At 36.5% G+C, this 16,856-nt stretch overlaps 1 protein-coding gene across 4 annotated transcripts in view; it reads left to right on the forward strand.

The window, feature by feature from the left end:
* rnls (renalase, FAD-dependent amine oxidase) overlaps positions 1–16,856 on the forward strand; it is a 56,751-nt gene that overhangs the window by 23,113 nt on the left and 16,782 nt on the right. For 3 of the 4 annotated variants that reach the window (XM_055175574.2, XM_055175572.2, XM_055175571.2), the window contains exon 5: positions 15,440–15,613. The exons of the other annotated variant lie outside the window; for it this stretch is intronic. In XM_055175574.2, coding sequence (XP_055031549.2) covers positions 15,440–15,613 — 174 coding nt within the window. The remainder of the gene's footprint in view (positions 1–15,439; positions 15,614–16,856) is intronic. 4 annotated transcript variants of the gene reach the window in all.

Here is a 16,856-nt window from a genome sequence, read left to right on the forward strand (position 1 = left end):
CGACAAATAGACACGCGGCAGTATGTGACCCCCCTAAACCATCCTTTCTGTAACTGACGAAAGACCGATTACGTGAGCTCCACTGCTTCACTCGCATTGGTAATTGCTCCCAAAAGTCTGTCAGCTTTTTTTTACTTTGTCACGTAGCTGAACACGCCCACTTCCTGTCGCCAACAGTCACTGTCCCTTGTGTTGCCGTAAGTCGCCAAGCTTCCATTGAAATGAACAAGATCACGTCGCTCTGCTGTTGCTAAAGTGCACTTTGTAATGCTTGGTTATTTTCCAGCCAATGTTGAGTCAAAAGGGACCAACCCAACCCACTATTATTATTTAACATACGCTGGGTGGTTTTAACCTATTGTTGGGTGGAATAGGCTTTTTGGCTAATTTTGGCTTAATTTACATCAAGGCTGGGTTTATTCATTTTTAACTCAGCGCTGGGCTGAAAATAACACCAACCTTTGTAGTCACTGGTGGTGTGAAAGCAGCTTGAGATGTCATTATATGGCCAACATTTGTTAAAACCTTTCTGCTTTGTGTTCGCTGAAAATAAAACTACAGGTTTGGAATGACTTTAATGTTAGTAAATAATGACAGAATTTGCTTTTTTTATGAGGGTCGCAGAGTTCAGATATTGTGATGAACAGTACAAAGCTTAACTTCGACATTGCACACCAACTACAAGGCCTAATGCTGAAACCCTACTTGGCCATGAGACAATCATAAGTTATAAAACAGGAGAATGTTTAAATCACAACCCCTGACACCCTTCACTGGTAGCTCCAGTTAGGCCAACTTCTAAGAAGGAAAGCTGGATCCTGTCCCTCTTGGGAATATTCACATATCCAGAACCACTGTGAGAATAGCCCTGGTTGACTTTATATTTCTACAGAATTGACACATTGGCAGTCAAAATGTGCACTTTGTTTTGTGGGAAAATGCCCTTGTATCATTATTCATCACCTTTTCCCTTTAACCCCCCATTGATTGCTTGTGAACCAGAGAGCGTGTTGCACAATAACACTGGATTTCAATTTCACTCCAAGAAGCTTTTATGATGTGCAACCAGCCCTGAAAATGACATGCCAGTCTGCATAAATTTCACTGACCCGTTGTTTACAACATGCTGATAGCACTTTCCATGGCCTTGATGTTATTTAATTATTGCTAATTATGCCCACACAAACTTCATTAATAATCACACATTTTCTCAATATAGAGGTCTTCTGATATAGGGCTATTGTTTTAAAAACTGAGGCTCTGTTCCAGGTAGTGAGATACCTTGCTGTCCGGTGCCTATGTAGACAGCTGCCATCTTTGTAGACAGCGTCCTAACTCAATTAAAATCTCACAAGTAACTGATTCATAGGTGAATGCTTTGTGGTGTGCATCATAGAAATATTAGCATGCAAAATTGTGTACTGTGACGTATGTACTGAATTGGATTAAGTACCTTCTGGTTTATAGGGCTGGCCGATATATCGAGTGCACTGAAAAAAACAACTTGTAAAATTTACTTTAAAAAATCCTCGTAACTGTAATGGTTTTGTTCTGTGTTTTTCTTGTATTCTGTGTATTTTTGTATTTTGGACTTTTATTTTGACATCTGTTTGCCGCCTGCCTTGAACTATCGCCTGTATTTGGATTACGTTTTGTGGATTAACCCTGTTTGGATTTGTTTGCTGGCCCTTATTGGGATTTTACATAATAAACACCTTTTGCACATATATTCACCTTTTCATCGCTTTCATTAAAGCAACCCGTTACACGTAACAATTTGCACGGTTTTTGCAAGTAAAATTTACTGCTTTAAGTAAAACTTGCCTACTAAAATCAAATAAAATTTACTTAATAATGCATGATACGCCATATGTTAAATAATTAAGTGAATGTTACTTCATTATTTTTTTTAGAAGTTAGATTTATTTTAATCGTTTAGGTAAAGTCTATTAGTTTTTTTTTTTGAAAATTGAAGCATTGCTGTCCTAAAAATATTAAATAAATCGTATTTACTGTTTTTTTTTCTTTAACATATTTCTATGGACCTAGTCATTTTTAGTGTTATAAATGGCATTATAACACAAAATTCATGACTGACTACAAGTCATTGAATAAACTTGACTCTGAACAGAAATGCACACAAACTGCGTTACTGACATGCAGTGTGGAGAGAATTACAATATAATGTTCTGAACAGGGTTCATGTACGGTGACTTCACAAAATTATCATTTACAACAAAACAACATCAATAGTATAAGAGCTTAAACCTTTATGACATATTACTAACAAATATTTAAGTAGTTAAAGGTCATATTCTGTGATAAAGCTTAAAAAATTAAAAAATATTCAGGCGCAAAGGATTGTGGGTATTCCTTACAACATGTGCAAATAAATTTAAGTAAATTTTACTTTACTTATTTTTTTAGTTTAATGGATTTAATATTTTTAAGTTAAATGAACAATTTTTTTTTACTTGAATCTGCTAAAGTTTTGATTAAAATTTACTTAATTATTTTAGGACTATGTGCAGTGACTATAAAACAGTTAAATAATACAAGAAAATATCTAATACAACTTACTATTTCCACAGTTCATTTTCTACATGAAATAATTGTGTATTTATCATCATTTTACTTAGGAAAATCTAGTTCTCAATAAATGTTAATATTATTATGTAGAAATTATGAGAGTTAATCTAATATATATTACTACAGCAAAAAGTTCGTTTTTTCAGTGCGGGATTGTTATGCGCATCTCATTAGTAAAGCCGGTTCTGTATAAATTAGTAGTAAATCTCCATCACCTGTTTTCAAGTGGAGTGGCATTTACTACACAGAGCCGTCGCTTGCAGCGACAAGCTAGGCAATATCGTATTAATGATCGTGAACAAATCATATTTTTTGTTACCCTTTTGGTGTCTCCTCAGCTCGCAAGGCCTCATGGGACAGTAAAGTGTCCATCACTTAAAAATATCTAGCTGGAAAAGTACATCATCTTGGGTACTGTTTTTCAAATACCATGAATTGAGACATATACATAAATATATTATGGAAGTAGGCGATTTTGGACATGGCGAGTGTTTTGCACATCTAGAAGGTGCCAGAGGTGTGAAGTATTTTTGCCCAGGATTTAAGTGTTTGTATGTAATCACTGTTTTTCTCTGGCAAACTTTTACTTCACTACATTCTGATGCATAATATTGTACTTTGCACTTCACTACATTTCATAATAAAAATTGTGATTTTTTTGTTGTTGTTGTAGTGCATTATGGGATTTCCATGTCACTGAGAAATGTATGAATTTGGCAAAGTAAGGCATGTTGCCTACTTTATACAAACACTCTTTGTGTCAGGAACGTATCCATAATACCTTAAAATCCTGTCTACAAATGCTGTTTTATAGGTTTTGGAACAGAGCCTACATGAAAATATATTAAGTGGATGTTATTGGGAACATGCTGCATTATAAAAAAATTAAGAGGATTGTGATGTCTGAACTGAACTTAAGGTTTTAGTGTGAAAAAGTTTGAATGTCTCTTTAAGTAGATACTCCTCTTTATATCCACAGCATTACTGTGTGTGAGTAATCTGAGAGTGTTTGTGTGTGTGTGCGTCTGTGTGCGTGTGTGTGCGTGCGTGTGTGTGTGCGCGTGCGCGTGCGTGCGTGTGTGTGTGTGTGTAGATGTTATGCAGATGTGCATAACTACCTGGGTTTGGGCCAGACTCACTCCTACATGTTCTCTTGGGTCCTTACTTTTCTAATAACCCTGTAGCTCAGTAATTCTTCACCACTCTTTTGAACACACACACACACACGTGCACACACGCACATGCTTATGAGAGGAAGCTCTAGAAGGAAGCCTCATATCTCATGCTTTAACATGAGCCCACCATATCTCATGCTTTGTGGTCGTTCACACAACTTCTGCATTTAAGATCTAGATTTTGTTTCAGAGTTAATTTTGATGTACAGTGGTGCTTTGTGAACATGTGAAGTCTTCGATAAAAATGTAAACCTTCCTGCACACACTGCACATTTTATTCTCTTTATTAATATTTTAATAGATAATCGGCCTCTTGTTGTCTTGTAAATTATTGTTTTTCTTGTAATAAGGGTTAAGGGCTATTCACATTCTATTGATAACTCTATAACATTAACCTTAACGATAACTTTATTGGCGTCCACATCACCGGACGAATCGATAACAACAACTTTATGCTAATTCGCTCGCGAGGCGCAGTACTCGCGCAAATCATTTACCTTCAATGGCATTAACTAATATTGCATATTTCCTTCAATAAAATGGAAATATTTATGTTATTTTATGTTATGGGCCTCTGCAATGAGCTTCTCCACAGTGTCATCTGTCTTTTCAAATGCACGTGCACTTACAAGTTCAAATAGATTTGATTGGCTCTGTCATTAGTTTATCATTATATTATATCGCCCTAATATGTACAATTAATTTAGATATAGAAATTTATATTAGATAGATATTTGAAGAGTTTGGTTCCAAAACGCAATAAATCCATTTTGACTAATTTGGGTAAAAACGTGTTTTCTATACCAAAAGTGACCAGATGAAAACCACTATTTTTCTGGTACAAACTCACATAGCATGTTTAGGTTATAATAACATAAAAAATTCAAATACATAATTAGATTTTCAAAGATTCATTATAAAAACAGATTTTTTTCCCACAAAATGCAATAAATCTATTTAATCAATATATTAATGTGCATTCTACTTTACATCTTTAAAATAAACATTAATGGCATTAATCAAAACACTTACTTTGTCAAAGAACACTGTCATTGCGGCTGTTATACTTGGGACGTCGTCGCTAAACTGTAAAATGTTTTGGTCCTGCTCGATTTTCGTTGGCTTTGAGTAAAATAATGGAAAGTTTTTCATAAGATCCCCTGGGGTCAATATGTTAGCATGACAAAAGCTTGATGCTGTCGGGAGAACAAGCAACATTTTTCCTTCGTCGGAGTGCCTCTCGTGTAAAGTATTCAATTTTGATGGCTTATGTTTCTTCCACGTCACAGAAAACCATCACAGGTTTATCAATGCCAACAAAATAATTATTTTGTTTTTGTTTGTTTGTTTATTTGTTGGTCACGAAGTACAAAGTAGATGAGGAAAACTAGGATTCCGTGTGTGTTCAACGTGCCGCCATTGTTGTTTACAGTGCGTGGAATGGTGCGCTATGATTTGTTGAGCGGATTTATTGCATTCTGCAAAGAAGGAGGAGTGGCGCTAATCAAGTTTTGGGGAAAAATTAAGAAAAGATTACAGAATAATTAGATATTGGATTTTGCGTAAAATTAAGAGTTTACTTTTTAACTTCTTTAACTCTGGGACCCTGTAACGTGTCCAGAATTATCTTATTTTGACTTAATATAAAATATTCCTGTAATTTGTAATGATCTGTCATGGACCCAGTACCACATATGAGATACTGTTTGAAAGCTTAGAGTCTCTACTTTCTGCAGATATGCATCACTTTGAGATATGTTTTACTGTAAGAAAGTTAGTTACACTTAATTTACACTATCACCCCCCCCCCCATATTTTTTAATACCATTTAATATTCACATATTTCATATTTTTCAAGTATGACAAACATGGGCAAGTCTTATATCAAATGAAAGTTCTCACTCTCAGCGTTATTTTTGTTCTATTGTCATCACATATCCAACAATCGTCGAATGAATTATGAGGTAAAAAATGGTCTTTTGTAAACATATGGGAAACTTGAGTGTGGACTGCCTCAGATAGCACAGATAGCCACAAATGATACACCATCTTTTCTCTTAGGTCCTACTCTAAAAAATGAGTCCATTCACAGCATTTTCTTGGGTTGTGTGCATGAATAATCCCTTGCTATTTATTATATGTGCAAAACAAAAAATTAATATTTGAAAAATATATTTTCGCACCCTTCAGTAAAATAAGAATATCTTTTGAATGCGACATGCTAAAGAGATCATTCTTTTTTTGGGTGTTTACTGTCTGCTGCTGGTAACAACCAGAACTGTCTGCATTCTGCTAGAGCACCCAGAACCAGAGTTATACACTATAAAAGACATATTTACAACATAAAAAAAGAAAATTTGGTTTTTTATCATATGAAAAACAACATAAATAACACTATTTGTCACAAACAGCAGCTTTTTCTGTAACTTCAAAGGGTTTTCTGCAAAATGATATAAAGATATTGCATTTATTCCACTGTATGTGGGTATGGGAGCACTTCAAATATGTTTAGGCTGAAATTAAATACAAAAAGGGTATTATTCCTCCCTTCAGTAAAATAACTTTTGCATTTATAATGATAGAGAAAAATCCTTCTTCCTCTGTAAGCTGGCAATAGCTGGAATCAAACAAAACTGTCTGCAGGTTTCGTTACCACTCAGGGCCAGAGTTATACACTTTTAAATACAGACTTTAGAAAAAAAAAACATCAAAAAGCGCCTATTTATTTTTGTGTTTATTAGAGGACTTACAACACATACAACCATGTTGAGCACTTTCAACAGTGTTTTATGTCATTTCAAAGGGTTTCCTGTAAAATGATACCAAACTTTTGTATGTGCACCTCTGCTTGTGGGTATAAGAAGCTTTTGAAATTGGGTAGGCCAAATCCAGGCGAAAATCCCCAAAATAGCCTCAGAGTGTAAGAGGTTAATACTGACCTGATACAATATTGATTTTGGCAGTAAACTATTTTTTTTAAATGGCGTTTAACTCTTCATTTACATTTATACATCTGGTACGATTACGAATATATACCTCTGAGGTACTAATAGAACTCTTCATGTGCAAAGGTGTACTTTTTGAAAGGTTACCACCCAAGTGACAGCTTGGATCGTATATTGATAAAGAGTATACTTTCCAGTGCAGTTCTTGTGTACCCTTGTGCGATCAAATTAAATATTCATTAACATTAAGTCATGCAATGAAATAACAGGAAATAACAATGTTTAATTTAACAGCTTTCATTCATCTTGATTCGTATAAACTTGTTAAGTTACCTTACAAGGTAAATAAACAAACATTAGCGAATGAACGAAGAACACCTAATATAATTACAATTGAAATGAACAATAAACCTAGAAAGACAAGTAGGTAACTGTAGGACTCACTGTATGTTGTAGCCAGCATTGATTAAGGATTGCTCTGTCAACATGCTGAGTTAAAGTGAACATTTTACCCACTCCCACATCAAAGATCCAGGGGCCGCAAGCACAGAGTTCAAAACATGCCCCCGAGCGGCCAAATGGAAAACGTTAACCTTCTCATCCCTGAACTACAAGCACACACGCTCACAGATACTAATGTAGTCTGTCTTAAAGCCCAACACGTGTCGGAATAGACTTGAGATGTAAAACGATTTGCTTTTTCTGGGTAGATGAGGCAAACGCTCCCAGACTAATGATGGCTGATTTGCAGGCTTATGCTGCTTGGGTATTTACTAATAGTAATATGAAATGTATTGTTTTACTGACACTGAAATTGAATGGTGACATAGCTGTCAAGCAAGATTCTGGAAACAAGCAGTGTAAATATTCTCCAAAACAAACTCATTTTGTGATTTATTGATAAAGTAATGCAGAGTTTTAAGTGAACTGTTTTTTAAAACCATGCAGGGTTTGCATCTTCCTCCTTTTATTTTTCTTTTCTCTCATCTTCTCATGTGAGGCCTGTTCTTGCAGATATAGCACAGCTGCCCAAAACCCTCAACTCCGCTTACACAGATTGAAAATTTATATAGACAGATGCAAAACAGACTCTGATGACAAGCGTGTGCAGAGGAAGAGGACATCAGGTGTGTCTGTAAGGCCCTGCATGAGAATGTGGTTTAGTAAGATATGTCTCGTGTTTGATGCTGTGCAGCGTTCATGTAAGTGTTTGGCAAAAATTTGGCTCAGTCTTTCAACTTGAGGATGTCTCATGGAAAAAGGCTAAAGATCACAGATGTGTGTAATAAAATCAAATCCCTCTGGTCCGAACCAAGAGGAAATTTTTACCGAAGTGCTCACCAATGCTCTCGTTGCGCATTACTGCCATTAGTAATCATCAATACAAATACAAAAAATCACCATAAGAGCACAAAGGGTATGCATCTTTTATAAAAGTGTAGGCTATAAAATGTAAAATGGCACATTTTAGAGCTTAATATGTCACTTAAGTAAAAGTGATGGTGTCTCTGTGGGCTGAGGATGATTGGGAGAGAAATGTAGAAAAGGATAAATGTTCCTCAAGGTGAATATCATTTTTTGTCTGTCAGCACAATATCATGTCAAATTAGCAACCAAAACATTTTGAGAAGTCATAATTTCGGAGAATGAGTCTTGACAAAGATGCTATAAAGGGAAAGCAACACACTGGTCACTCTGGGAATTCATTATTCAACTATGCTGCTCTTTTCAGAAGCATTTCTAACTTTATCATTTGCACTCAAAAGTCGTTTCTTTAGATGAATGTACAAAAATGCAGTTAATGATGTCATGCATTTAAGCTGACATGGACTTGATAAAACCCACTGATCTATATCAGTGGTTCTCAAACTGGGGCCCGCGAGATGGTGCCAGGGAGGCCCCAGTTTTATGACATTTTATAAATAAATTAATTTATCATGAATTCTTTGCAATTAAACCTAAAAAAATAAGACTACTAACCAACAACACTACTTTGTATCATTTAATATGTTTTGTTTAATTAAAAGTTGAGTTTCAAAACAGTTTCTTGTCATAAATTTTCTTAAGTGGGGGGCCGCGAAGGAATGCACCATACAAAAGGGGGGCCGCACGCTGAAAAAGTTTGAGAACCACTGATCTATATAAATGACTGGATTGCGCATAGAACGCTTAACTTAACAGCGTGAGGTGAAGCCAGCGCAGAGTTCGAGCCGCAATCTTGGTATACCCAACCGGCAGACGGCGTCATTGACTTCCATTCAAAATCATGTTTTAAATTCACCCGCTTTACAACGTATCAGTCACGCAAGATTATTTTTAGGATATGTGAAGGTAAATTAACTGTTAATTCTGGTGTTATTTGCAATGTTTATGTTTTAATCGGGCAGGAAACTGGATTTATAAAAAAAAACGTTAATGTGAGTGTGTCTGCTGCGTTCTGTTAATGACACGGGTATAAATAAAGTTTTTTTTGACATTCAGCTATACGGTCAGCGTTATTTTCTAAATAAGTTTAGGTAACTTGTAAGTTTAGATAACATAAAACCAGCAAATTATTGCATGCACATATGGTACAAAGTATGATTATTTATTTAGATTTCAGAATGAGCACGTTTGTCATTAATACTAAATATGCTGCGGTCTGTCTGCTGATCTGATACTGTAATGAAGATGAATGTATAATAACTGATTATAAACTAAAATGTACAACTTTCAGTAAATAACTATGTACATGCTTAGGACGTTTGTGTTGTAATAATGTACAGGGTAACTTCAGATATAAAAACGAAGACTAGTAAAGTGATGTTTTATCATTAAAATCCGATCGCGTTCATTGATTTAATAGAATGTTTGGGTATACCAACATGGCGGCGCGGTGGCTTCACAGTTGTGACGTCATGCGCAATCCAGTCATCTATATAGATCAGTGATAAAACCTGATTATCGGTGTTATCACAACATGATTTGGGAATGTTCCAGTGTGTGCTTCAGAGGAAATTTGACCTTTTGTACTAAGAATAAAACATCGACAATGTCACAAATTTGCTTATTTGATTAGTGACTTAACAACAGTGCCGCATTTTAGTATTAATTTTACACATTTTTACCTTCTTATTTTAGAAAATAAGACGATAACTATAGTCCTTAAGCTTTTCAATGTGGCCTCAGACTTTTAGATCCCACTATAATCGAATACCCAAAAACTATATAAGCATAATACAATATGAAAGTATGTGAAATGTGAACGTTTAAAAATTACTTCAATTGGTAACCTCTAAAAAAAATTCACTTAAAGTGGGAAAATTTAAAAACATTTTTGAAGTGTTAACAGTTGAAGTGATTTTTTTTAAGTAGATACGGCTGTTAACTACAGTGTACTTACATAAGAAAAATTTAATACGTTATACTTATTGGGGTAGTTTCCCAGACAGGGCTTATCTTAGTCCCAGAATAAGGGTGCTTTCACACCTGCCTTGTTTAGTTCGGTTGAATCGTACCAGAGTTCGTTGGGCAGGTGAGAATGCAGCAATCGAACTTTGGTGCGCAGCAGAAAAGGTCAAAACAAGCGGACCGAGACCTCCTTGAAGAGGTGATCTCGGTACGCTTTCAAACGAACTCTGGAGCGGTTCGTTTGTGGTGGGAACACGATCCGAGATTGAACCGACCTAACTGCAAAAGAACTGCGCATTTTTGGACTAAACCAGCTGCCGTAGTCAGCTGCGATGTGCATTATGGGATAAGGAAGTGTTTGTTGACAGTTTCTATTGGCAATGTTGCCACAATGGCAGATCGTGGACCAACCTGGAGTTCAAGGAGGCGCGGAGCCTCAGAAATTTGGTGGCTTCCCTGTTTGCAGTGCATCAAAGCATTGTTTTCAAGCCGCATCCGCGCTTCATTCTGGAAATGAACCGTTTGTCTAGAGTACTGTATACAAACTATGTATAACAACCATGGACATAATTACAGCACGCAGCCGTCTGTCTATGGTGTCTGCTGTATTTACCTTCTTTTTTTTTTACTTCCGGTATTCCGTTGGAATTTTGCGCATGTTGATTTTGACCAACAGAGAAGCAGGAAATACATTCAAATACATGTGGCCAATGAGTGATGTGAATTATGGTTTGTTTCAACTGGTGTTTACCAGAGCCATCAGTGTGGTATGAAAAGGAACCAAAACTGCTAAAAAAGCTACAATGTATAATTTTTTGCTTTTGGTCCGGACCAACTTAGAGTGTAATAACAGAAAATAAACAGAAACAAATTGGCTAATTTTTATTTTGGGGTGAACTATCATTTTCAGGACTAGCTATCTCATGATGAGATAGAAGTTTAACCCCATATTCTAAGAAATATTGGTGACCCGTGCTGTCTTAATGAGACGGAATGCGCACATTTTAATTTTGAGCTACAGGCAAAAGAAAGTGAACATTTTGATTTTGGTCGAAATTTAGTTTTAATTTTTAAAAATAAGTACATTAAGCCCTCGTCTTGCGATCTCAATGCTCTAAATAGTCATCAAACATCTAAAATGATCTTAATTTGTAGATTTTCTGGGAGGTGTACCGTCCTAAATAATACAAAGGATGCATGTCCATCCACTTGTGCGTCAGACATTTTGGTTGCGGTTTTAAAACATAAAGTGAAGGACTTGCTTAATGTTAAAAGAGTTATAATAATTAATTCATTATATTTATATAGCGCTTTTCTCAGTACTCAAAGCGCTTTACATATGAATGGGGGAATCTCCTCAACCACCACCAATGTGCAGCATCTACCTGGATGATGCGACGGCAGCCATATTGCACCAGAACGCCCACCACACAACAGCTTATTAGTAGAGAGAAGACAGACTGATATAGCCAATTAGTATGAGGGATGATTAGTAGGCCAATGGGCAAAATTATTAATAGGACAAACAATCTTCCTTGCGCTTACTGACAGATCCTGAGTTCCCAACCCCAATATATACACATATACACAGAATACACATGTTAAAAATATCTCTTTTTATAAGAATAGTAGATCAGTAGATCTTAAAGCTGTCTGTCTCAATGTCAATCAAACAATAAAAGAAAGAAAATAGTTGAAAATTTTTTTTTTTCCTATAGATATTATTTTTGACTTTGTGTGTACCAAGTCTATAGTTTTACCAGTGATTTCAATGTATGGATGCAGTGATTTTGTTTTTCAACCTTCAAACATCTTTAAATCGATTTTTCTCGCTTTTTTTCTTTTAGGTTCATAGAGGTGTAGCTCTGTCATTTTAGCAGTAGATTGTTTCTTTTCATTTCTTAAATCAGCTGGTTTGTAAAGCATGTGGCGTGCGGTTGAGCTGAAATCAAGAAGACTCACAGTATTAACCTGTCAGTGGTAATCATGTTACCAACCTGAGCCGGCAGTAAAGGGGTCGATGGTGGTGAGAGGTAATGTAGAGCAGAATCCACTTAACACCACGACTCAGATCTTTGCTTTTTAAAGCAGCCTGAAAAAAGCTGCATGTGTAGCCTGTGCTTTTCTTTATCAAGGCACAGTTCCAAAAACATTTCAGTACCTGTTTCTTAACTCAAGTCATGAAGACCACCAAATAGGTTTTACTTTAAATAAAAGTCATAGCCTGTTGATAGTGGAATGACTCATTAACGTAGATTCGTACTCATTGTCCAGCTCTAGTGAAAGTGATTTTTGACAACTCAATGGTTAATATGGCAAAAAATGTTCTCATATCTGTTTCATTAGATAACCATCCAATGTCAGGATCTTTTATGCTGATTACAATGCCGTGTTCTGTAACCAGATTCCATTAGCATGGAAAACAGAAAGTCTTTTGGATTCAGCTGACAGAGTTTGTATTATCCCTAGGCTTTCCATGCTCAAGTGCCTCACCAGATTGCCTGTGTACCAAGAGGCACATACATGCTCCTAATCATCCCCAGATGTTCCTCTATGACACAGAAGGTGATAAAGGGACGTATCCAAGGATAGTCATGTGACCGTCTCCCCTCTGTTGTCATAGTACATCATCATTTGATGTACTTTATTGAAATAGGTATAATCAGATTTAATGGATTGTGCTAAGCTATGCTAAAAGTGCTAGCGCCAGACCTGGAGATCAGCTGATGATTCCAAATGGTAAGAATCAAATGTTTAACTCTAGAACAGCTGGAAAATTAGCATATTTAAAAAAATTGAATGTCTCTTTAAAAAGCTGTAAAATTAGAATATTTGATAAAATAATCAAAATTTGGTGAAAAAATAATTAAGTTTATATTGAAGTCTTCAATAATATTGACTTTATTCTGATTCAGACTTGGCCAGTTTGAGCTCAGTTGTGACATTGTTGAGATCTCTTCTAAATCTGTAATGGAGACTTGAGCAAAAGTCCCTATTTGATCCCAATTTTATCTCATCTAGGAGAAATAATTGAGATAGTAATTCATCTGTGATTTTTTTTATATATATATCACCAATCAAACAGGCTATAACGTGATTATTACCCATTGAAAGGTTGTCTGATCATTGCATTATGCCATATAAAGCATGTAGCGTCTGACAGTGAAACTTGGCAAAAATTGTAGGTGCTACAGGAATCTGTTACCTATTGATTTAATCATTAGTATTTAAATGGCTAACACATGGAAATGCAATGCTTACTAAGAACAGAAAATCCAAAACAGATGAACACATGTGCACCCAAAATAAACACATTCATCATTAAAACACAATTATTTGATACTCCAATTTGATTTTAAGGGGATCCACTGTGCGGACAAATTTCCTAATCCTGATGCTTCACATGGCTCACATGTGCGTAAAGGGAAGTTGATGAGTTAGTGTTTTTGTTCATCGATTTTGACCAAACATCTGTCTGTTGCTTCAGATTTTGCTTAGTACACAAATGTTGATTAGATCCCACTCATTCCTCTCTGTTGCTTTTCCACAAAAACCCTTTCTTCCTTACTGAAAACAGGAGTGTCTTTGAGCCGAAATATGCATTTGATTCCACAAGCTTGACCCTTGACCTCCAATACACTCAGTACCTGTGGGCCCTAAATAACTAAAGCAGGCCTTAGTGTGACTGCTTGTTTCCAATAAATAACAGATGTTCAAGATGGGAAACAAGGACAGCATTTTACAAAAAAATAATCTGAAGCATGTCTATTCATTACATTAAAGGAATATTCCATTTTCTTAAAAGAAAAATCCAGATAATTTACTCACCACCATGTCATCCAAAATGTTGATGTCTTTCTTTGTTCAGTCGAGAAGAAATTATGTTTTTTGAGGAAAACATTGCATGATTTTTCTCATTTTAATGGACTTTAATAAACACCAACAATTAACACTTAACTCAACACGTAGCGGTTTTTTTCAACGGAGTTTCAAAGGACTATAAACGATCCCAAACGAGGCATGAGGGTCTTATCTAGCGAAACGATTGTCATTTTTGACAAGAAAAATAACAAATATACACTTTTGAAGCACAACTTCTTCTCTAGATCTGGTCGTGATGCGCCAGGTGACCCCACGCAATACGTCATGACGTCAAGAGGTCACAGAAGACGAACGCGAAACTCCGCCCCAGTGTTTACAAAGTGTTTGTGTTGAAAGAGGACCGTTCCGACGTTGTTGTGTGTCGGCTGATACTAATTAATGTCTTTGTGTCAGTTTATTGTTTACAATGGTCCGCAAATTTGCGTTTTATGTATGTAACATGTGACCTCTCTGCGTCACTACGCTTTTACGTTAGGTCTGAAAAATGGTTTTTGAAAAATGACAAACGTTTTGCTAGATAAGACCCGTATGCCTCGTTTGGGATTGTTTATAGTCCTTTGAAACTCCGTTGAAAAAAACTGTTACGTGTTAAGTGTTGGTGTCCATTAAAGTCCATTAAAATGAGAAAAATCCTGCAATGTTTTCGTCAAAAAACATAATTTCTTCTCGACTGAACAAAGAAAGACATCAACATTTTGGATGACATGGTGGTGAGTAAATTATCTGGATTTTTCTTTTAAGAAAATTGAATATTCCTTTAATTCTCGTTGAAGGGCACATATTATGCAAAATCCACTTTTACAAGGTGTTTAGACATAAATCTGCGTTGGTACAGTAGTGTGTGAACACAATAACCCTTATTAGACATGCTGTTTTGATTCTCTTGTTAATGTGATGTCACACTGATAAAGCTCCGCCCACAGCCACTGACTAGCATGTTGTAGCGCTAATGCGGCTAAAGTTACTATTGTATCAGACTGGAATCAGATCTTTCTTAACCAAGTTAACTCGCTATTTGTATTTAAGGGAGTGGGGAGCTGTATTTGCATTTAAAGGTACACAAATGAAAACAGCGCTTTTTGCTTCCACCCAAATAGGTGTATTTTAGACATGCTATAGTAAATGATCCATGGGGTATTTTAAGCTGAAACATCACAGACACATTCTGGGCACACCTGAGACTTATATTACATCTTGATATACATAATATGCGCCCTTAAAGTGCAACTTCAAACTTTAACTGTGTTTTATTGCCATTATGCATCAACTGTTTGCTCTACCTTCATGCTCTTGTCACATTAACCCAAGTGTGTTATCAGACAGATGCTGTGGAAACTCTGTGAGTTGGCAACACAGCGAATCTCTCATCTGATCTTTGTGATCTGTCTGAAGCGTAGATGAGATGCGCTGACAGCAGCCCATGGGTTTCATCCACAACTGTTGTGTGTTTCTGTGCAGTGATGGGGGAGAACCAGCTGAAGGAACTAACGGCTGTCAGTTACTCTTCCCGCTACGCGCTTGGGCTCTTCTACAAAGCCGGCGCTCGGATCGACGTCCCCTGGGCGGCCAAGTACGTCTCTGATAATCCCTGCATTCGCTTCATCGCCATAGACGATAAAAAACGCAATTTGGGTCAGTGCCTTCATTTTCTTCTGTCTAATTTTGCTCTCACTTGCATCTTCCTTGTTTCTGTTTTTTGAAAGTTTCTGCTTTTGAAAGTCTGTCTTTCACTCACTGTGTATCATGTTTCAAGAGCTTCCTAAGGCTTTGCTCACACAAATCTGATTTGGTTTTTAAATCCGATCTGTAGGACTGACAGTTAGCACCATCATTTTGTGAGGGATAAAATCAGATTTTGTCTGTGTTTACATGAATTGCTGTAGTAATGATGTAGGCATCAGCATGATATCAGGACAGTAGCTGTCATAGTTGAAAGAAAATGTTTGTCTTTGGTTGTGTCTATCATGCTCTGTTTCTGAATTGACAAAGTGCATTAAAGAACAAATGCAGTTTTAACACAATCTCATGGCAATTCGTAACAGAGGTTACTTGTTTCTAATAATTGTACGTTTTTGTACGATTCACATTAAAATACTTACTCACAGGAGATCAGACTGGCATTGTATGCATTCATGGATGCATTGTATCAAATGCACTGATTTATTCACTTTTCACCGCTTGATGCATACTTTGTCATACATGGAAAAGTACACTCACCTAAAGTATTATTAGGAACACCATACTAATACTGTGTTTGACTCCCTTTCGCCTTCAGAACTGCCTTAATTCTATGTGGCATTGATTCAACAAGGTGCTGAAAGCATTCTTTAGAAATGTTGGCCCATATTGATAGGATAGCATCTTGCAGTTGATGGAGATTTGTGGGATGCACATCCAGGGCACGAAGCTCCCGTTCCACCACATCCCAAAGATGCTCTTTTGGGTAGAGATCTGGTGACTGTGGGGGCCATTTTAGTACAGTGAACTCATTGTCATGTTCAAGAAACCAATTTGAAATGATTCGAGCTTTGTGACATGGTGCATTATCCTGCTGGAAGTAGCCATCAGAGGATGGGTACATGGTGGTCATAAAGGGATGGACATGGTCAGAAACAATGCTCAGGTAGGCTGTGGCATTTAAACGATGCCCAATTGGCACTAAGGGGCCTAAAGTGTGCCAAGAAAACATCCCCCACACCATTACAGCACCACCACCAGCCTGCACAGTGGTAACAAGGCATGATGGATCCATGTTCTCATTCTATTTACACCAAATTCTGACTCTACCACCTGAATGGGTCAATAGAAATGGAGACTCATCAGCTGTTACGTTAAGCGTTCTATGCGCAATTTAGTCATTTATATAGATCAGTGA

This window comes from Misgurnus anguillicaudatus, chromosome 4, assembly GCF_027580225.2.
Source record: "Misgurnus anguillicaudatus chromosome 4, ASM2758022v2, whole genome shotgun sequence".
NCBI classification, from domain to species: Eukaryota; Metazoa; Chordata; class Actinopteri; order Cypriniformes; family Cobitidae; genus Misgurnus; species Misgurnus anguillicaudatus.